The sequence below is a fragment of the Micropterus dolomieu genome, linkage group LG21 (genome assembly GCF_021292245.1).
Source record: "Micropterus dolomieu isolate WLL.071019.BEF.003 ecotype Adirondacks linkage group LG21, ASM2129224v1, whole genome shotgun sequence".
Classification (NCBI taxonomy): Eukaryota; Metazoa; Chordata; class Actinopteri; order Centrarchiformes; family Centrarchidae; genus Micropterus; species Micropterus dolomieu.
The window spans coordinates 33,399,812-33,407,109 of NC_060170.1; the positions used below are offsets into that span (position 1 = coordinate 33,399,812).

General features: G+C 41.0%; 1 protein-coding gene across 1 annotated transcript; it reads right to left on the reverse strand.

The window, feature by feature from the left end:
• Positions 1-154: 154 nt before the first annotated feature.
• LOC123960891 (GTPase IMAP family member 2-like) lies at positions 155-5,436 on the reverse strand (the record flags this gene model as incomplete). Its single annotated transcript, XM_046035897.1, is given in 3 exon segments — positions 155-1,834; positions 2,060-2,116; positions 5,269-5,436. Coding segments are annotated over 3 exon segments (767 nt in total), but the record flags the coding sequence as incomplete, so codon positions are not given.
• Between the last annotated feature and the right edge of the window lie 1,862 nt (positions 5,437-7,298).

A 7,298-nucleotide genomic window follows, 5' to 3' on the forward strand; every position in this document is an offset into this window, starting at 1 on the left:
TCCTGCCTGTCCAGCGTTAATTTGAAGAGGGTGACGGTAGGTGATGGGACCAGCCTTGATACTATCATCAGTCCTTAAACCTGCACTGGCTCACATCCTCCAGGTACTGGGGAAAATCTGGGAGGTCCTGAGATGAGTACCACGGAGGAAAAACTAAATGACTCAACTTCACTTTTATTTTACTTGACACAAGTACGAACAGTTCAGAGCACGGCCTTTCCCTGCTGGTTCTTCAAACAGAATTAAACCCAAAAAAGCATTAAAAGATCTGAAAGCCCCAGAGCTGGAGATAATTTTTGACTCTCAGTAATGCTCACCAGGTTTCACACATAAGTATGCCTACATAACTTATGAGAACTACAGGCTGCATTAAAAATATTTACTTAAACAACAGAGCGGAACGATTTTCTACATCTTCTTTTTTTACAACAACTTATTAGAGGTGAAAAAAAAAAAAAAATTATATCTACAGTATATCTATATATATCTATGATCCTGAATGTTACAGATGAAAAAATTATGTCCAGTAAAATAGAGAAGAAGTTTATAAGAAATGATGACATGTACAGAGTCAATGAGTGAGCTGCCCCCAGTGCAGGTTGGTAAGACAGGCCCTTGGGCTCCACAGTTACGAAGCGCACACACACACACAGACACTTAAACTGAACAGTTGTGCTTCTCTCTCCAACACACACACATGATCTGTACAGGTACATCTCATAAAATTAGAATATTCCCCCATCATTTAATTAAAAAAGTGAAACTTTTATTTATTTTAGACTCATTACATATAAAGTGATGTCTACAGGTACATCTCAGAAAATTTGAATATTGTGAAGCTCATTTTTCCCCATAATTTAAAAGTGAAACTTTAGACTCCAATCCATAAAAAAAAAAAATCCATATCTCAAAAAATTAGAGTAAGCAATCTATAATAAACAAATGTCAACCAGAGAAGAGCATTGAATCTTTCAGTCTGGTTCAGGTCAAACAACATCAATCACAAGGAAGATGTCTGACCTGACAGTTGACCAGAAGACACTCATATACAGCCTCCACAAGGAGAAAGGGATGGCTGTTCACAGAGTGCTGTATCAAAGCATATTCATGGAAAATTGACTGGAAGGGATGACCAAAGCCTTGATTTAATAAAAATCATCATCATGACCAATGATATTTTGGTCAATCTAGATCACGTGTCAGAAGGTGTGTTAACCTCCGTTTCTGTACTGCAGTCATCTCGGATCGATGCCACATTATTATTCTTACATTTGCAAGAAGGAGCAAACTGTTCATACATTCACATGCTCTCCATTGTTCTCGTTCACAATCTGTCGCAGGCGTGTTAACAGCTCTGGAAGTTCAAGGTCTTTCCTCCACAGAAACCTGTAGTGACATTTTCTGATCATCTCTTTTAAGGGAGGATGTTGCCGATATTCTTCCATGAAACCTGGACTCTCCTCTCTGGGTGTTGATATCAGAACTAGTGAGTGATGAAATGATCGATCACTGAAGAGCTCCAGGACTCTGCAGAGCTTTAATCTCTGTTCCTCAGTAAAGTCTTCAGGCTGCAGAACCAGCAGGAACACATGAGGTCCAGGAGCAGAGAGTATCTGGCAGAAACCTATGTGCATTCTCTGTTGGTCAGTGTTTGGAATAAGCAGATCTGGTGTGTTGATGAGAACTATTTCTTTCTCTTCCAACTGTCCACTTTCTCTCAGACAGTCATCTGGTTCTTCCTCAGTGTTGAACTTAGTCTCTCCCAGTATGAAGTTCCCCACTGAACTCCTCTCAGACCAGCTGTTCCCCAGCAGAACAACCCTCAGCTCAGACACTGAAAAGAAAACACTGAATTAAAAACAGTGTAGACTGAATTAAGGGTGAATACAATAAAATTGGATTAACAATGCAATTTGTATGTGAATAAAAAGAGTGTCAAAACGTTCTTTGTGAGTCAGCGCCTGTAGTGGGGTCACCCATAGCTAGAGGCCTCTGCTACCGACACCACCTACAATATGCTGTAATTCTATAACGTGAATATTTCTGACAGTCAACTTACTGTTAGGTGGAAGGAATTCAAAGCTGCTGCTGCGCGTCATGGGTGGCACAGATTGCTCTAAAAGGATACAGAAAATTTAGACATTCATTTATTCTTTCATCTACATGTAATTTTTAATAAGCCTGTTCATTAGTGATTCTTGGTTTCCACAACCTGCATCAACATTTGCACAGCCTTGCTGGTCTGATACAATTATCTATTCTGCCTGAACCTGTTTATTATAAGAATTTCTGAATAAACTTTTTAAGAATGGTTCAAGAAGTCCATCAATGTTCCTGTGCCCCAAAAACACAAGACCTGGATGTCCAGTGTCCAGATACACTCTCAGCTGGTCAAGGATTACATCTGCTCCTTGCTACCCAGCACACGACCCACTACAGTTTGCCTACCGTCCCAACCAATCAACAGATGATGCCATGGAAAATATCCTCCACACCACCCTCTCAACTGTACAAGAAAGAGAGCTACAGTATTTGAAATTGCTGTTCACTGACTACTGTTCAGTGTTTAACACTATAGTTTCCTACAGGCTCTACATCCAGCTCAAAGACTTGGGAATAAACACCTCACTGTGCATGTGGATCCTTGACTTTCTGATTGGCAGATACACCTCTTCCACTCTTAAACTTAACAATGGAGCACCCCAAGGCCGCCTTTTGAGCCCCCTGCTGTACTACCTGTACAGTACTGCTTTGCCACTTTCGACTCTATCACTATCATCATGTTTGCTGACAACACAGCTGTGGTGTGCCTGATCACAGATAACAGTGAAAAGGCCTACTTGAAGAAAGTACCTGACACGTTCGTGTCAATAACCTACTCCAGACTAAGGAGCTGATGGTGGACTTAGTGGAGAAGAAGCAGGGAAGTTTGGCCTGACATTCAATTGACAGTGCTCTGCCTAAAGGACATTACCCATAGTGCTGCAGAAATAGGCCTAGGAGAACCTGTTGAGCACAGCACAAGGTCATCAAAACCGCTGGTTAGCTTCTGCTGTTTTAAGTCCAAAAATCAGGTGATTTGTTGCTAAAAATATCGCAGGGTGCCATACAGATTATGGCACAATACCTGGGAGCTTTTTCTGCAGAGGAGACACTTTGGAACACATGACCTTTTTCGCGGTGGCCGAACCGTAGTACCTACATAGACATCTCGGGTATCAAATGAAAGGCATGCTCAATCCGGATCAATTGATGTCGCCCCCAATCACTGTGGGATGTTCCCTTCTCAAGCTACACGCCTGTAAAGCATGGGAGTGCTTTTGGGGACAGGAATGTTGATGAGGAGGGTGGTGATGGAGCAGTGGAGGTGGTGACGCAGTGGATAACACCCCTTTGGTGAGAGAGACCTGGGTTCAAATCCACTCTGTGAGACACCAAAGTGTCCCTGAGCAAGACACTTAACCCCTAGATGCGACCACTGATAGCAATTGTAAGTCGCTTTGGATAAAAGCATCAGCTAAATGAATAAATGTAATGAATATTCATTGAAATATTTTTATCAATATTTCAATGTTTTGTTATTTGGAATGTGGTTGTATAGACAAAGCATTTTTAGGATAACTCCCAGTAAAAGTCAACATTTAAACAGTAAATATTGTCAAAATATACCAGACGTTCGCCTGGTATATTTTGAAAATATTGTATTTAACTGTAGTATTTTAGTTTATTTTCATCACATTTACAGTTACAATCAGTGCAATGCAGTCTAGGTGTATTAGAAGATATTCAGTTGCATTATAATCTATTTTAGGATGGTTTTGATGGTTTATTGCATTAAAAATATTGCTTTTTTACCAGTTGAGGATGACTGTTTTCATCTGTTTTACTAGTTGTTATAAATATTGTTTAACTTTGTTGAAGTTGAGAAATACACATTTCAAAGTCAGTATTTTGTGCATTTTCCTTGATAATTAAGCAAGTAGACTCATAGTACCATTTGTTCCATTATAATCAAATCGCAATATTGTCCACAATAATCACATTATGACTTTTTGTCCAAATTGTGCAGCCCAAATTTTTTCTTCACCACAGCAAGTCTTCCAGGTGTTGAAACAGCAAAACAGCTCCAGACCATCACACTACTACCACCACATTTTACTATTTTACTGATGTTCCTTTTCTGAAATGCTGTTACTTTTACACCAGATGTAATGGGACACGCACCTTCCAAAAAATTCAACTTCTGTCTCATCAGTCCACAGTATTTTCTCTCTCAGGGATCATTAAGATGTTTTCTGGCAAAGCTGAGACAAGCCTTGTTGTTTTTGCTCGGCAGTAGTTTTCGTCTTGGAACTCCACCATGAAGGACATTTTTGCCCAGAGTCATGAACACTGACCTTGACTGAGGCAAGTGAAGCCTGCAGTTCTTTGGATGTTGTGGGGTTTTTTGTGACCTCTTAGATGAGTCGTCGCTACACTCTTGGGGTAATTTTGGTCGGCCACTCCTGGGAAGGTTCACCACTGGTCCATGTTTTCGCTATTTATGGATAATGGATCCCGCACTCGCTGGCGCCCCAAAGCTTTAGAAATGGCTTTCTAGACTGATAAATCTCAATTACTCTGTTTCTCATTTGTTCCTGAATTTCTTTGGATCACAGCATGATGTCTAGCTTTGGAGGATCTTTTGGTCTACTTCACTTTGTCAGGCAGGTCCTATATAAGTGATTTCTTGATTGAGAACAGGTGTGGCAGTAATCAGGCCTGAATGTGGCTAGATAAATTGAACTAAGCTTTCCAAAGATGTGAAAAACCACAATTGATTTGTTTTAACAGACGGGCAATCACTTTTTCACACAGGGCCATGTAGGCAGGGCTGCAGCTAAACAATTTGTTTGATGATCTGAAATATTTCAGTGTGAGAAACATGTTAAAAAAAAAAAAAAAAAAAAAAAAGAAAGAAATCAGGAAGAGGTAAGCACTTTCTCACACCACTATACACCAGGCTAACACTGAGAGGCTCAGAAGGAGCTTCTACCCTCGGGCAACTAGGATCCTAAAAGATGACACCATCATACACATTTATTACTACTGACAGGTAGTGTGGAGTTACCAAAACACTGACCAGGATCAGACATCATTTCTGTTTATCTTCTGTAAATACAATTAAAAGCCTGACTACCTCATTGAAGAATAAGCAAGAGAAAATATGACGAAGAGAGAGAGGGAAAACATAAATACAAAACAAAATGGATATGAAAACAAACTTACTTGTATTGGCTTTCCCCAGAAATTTCCATAGTAGACTATATTTTTCTGTGGTTGTGCCTTCTTTATTTTTCTTCTCTTCTTCCTTCATAGCTGCTTTCAGAAACTCTTCTAAAGTTAAGGTATGACTTGTCGAAAATCTCTCATCCAGCAACGATAATACAAACTCAACTGAAAAAAAAAAATTTATTAAAAAACACAATATGTGTACTCTTATTTCATGTTGAATACAATCAAATTAGCAACCAGTAAGAAAGTCATAGCTTCTTTAAGGTGGACTCTCAGAATCTGTCCCCGATATCAACTTGAAACTAGCAGATTCACCAGTGAACTTCCAACTATTTAAATGAAATAAAATGTGAGTTTGTTTAAACCACCTTTAAAACATTGTAAATAAATAACATTATCTATAATGAACCAGCACATTAGAGTGATTGTGGGTGACCACAACCTGCATTAACATTTCACAGCCTTGTTAGAGTGACAGTTATTATCTCTGCCTGATCCCAGTCAATTATACATGCATCTATATCAATGTCTGGAGGCCATACCTCTGTACCTGTGATGTCTGTACTGAATAAAAAAAAAGACTTGAAAAAAACATTAAAGCTGCAAGCAGCGTTGGGCGGGCCCTCGTACTTGTAGCGCATCCGGGTGTGAGCCAGCCGCGTTGCACATTCTGGAGCTCTGCCGGTGCGGCTGTGAATTTGCTACGCGGTTCCGACGCCGCATGAAGGTGTTATATGTCACTTCCTGTGTCCCCTATGTGGAGCTACATACCACTTGCCGCTATGAATATAAATCGGTATTGGCGTGTAGACGTCTGCGGGGCGGGAGAGTTATCAAGCACGTAAAGTTTGGTTCAGATGTGAGCATGTACACTGAAGTTACAACAACTTCCTGTGTCGTGGCGAAGAGTTGATCTTTGACGCCACGGACACGCCCATTGACGAAAACTCACAGATAGCACAACTTTTCATCTTCAATGCCTTTAGAAGGCACAGCACAAATTTGAGGTCGGTCGGACTAAATCCCTAGGAGGAGTTCGTTAAAGTACGGAGTGTGTAAATCATCCAAAATTTGACGTAAAATTCAAAATGGCCGACTTCCTGTTGATTTTAGGGCATCGCTCCAGGAGGCTTTTTGGTACGTCTGGACAAGATACACGTACCACAGAAAATTCGTACATGTAGGTCAAACGTGCAGCGTGGGCTGCTTCGTTAAAGGGCAATTCCTGTTGCCATCAGGTGGCGCTATGACTGTGGGTGAATGTCAGCATGTACATGTGTTCAGGGCGGGACTCTCATCCTACATGTACAGTTTAGTCCAGATGTGAGCATGTACACTGAAGTTACAACAACTTCCCGTGTCATGGCGAAGATTTGATCTTTGACGCCACGCCACGGACACACCCATTGATGAAAACTCGCAAATAGCACAACTTTTCATCTTCAATGCCTTTAGAAGGCACAGGACAAATTTGAGGTCAGTCGGACTAAATCCCTAGGAGGAGTTCGTTAAAGTACGAAGTGTGTAAATCATCCAAAATTTGACGTAAAATTCAAAATGGCCGACTTCCTGTTGGGTTTAGGCTATGGCTCCAAGAGACTTTTTTGTGCGTCTGGACATGATACACGTACCACAGAAAATTCGTGCACGTAGGTGAAACGTGCGGCGGGCGCTGCTTCGTTAAAAGTCACTTCCTGTTGCCAGCAGGTGGCGCTATGACTGTGGGTGAATGTCGGCATGGACATGTGTTCAGGGCGGGACTCTCATCCTACATGTACAGTTTGGTCCAGATGTGAGCATGTACACTGAAGTTACAACAACTTCCTGTTTCATAGCGAATCATCGACGCCACGGACACACCCATTGACGAAAACTCGCAAATAGCACAACTTTTCATCGTCAATGCCTTTAGAAGGCACAGCACAAATTTGAGGTCGGTCGGACTAAATCCCTAGGAGGAGTTCGTTAAAGTACGAAGTGTGTAAATCATCCAAAATTTGACGTAAAATTCAAAATGGCCGACT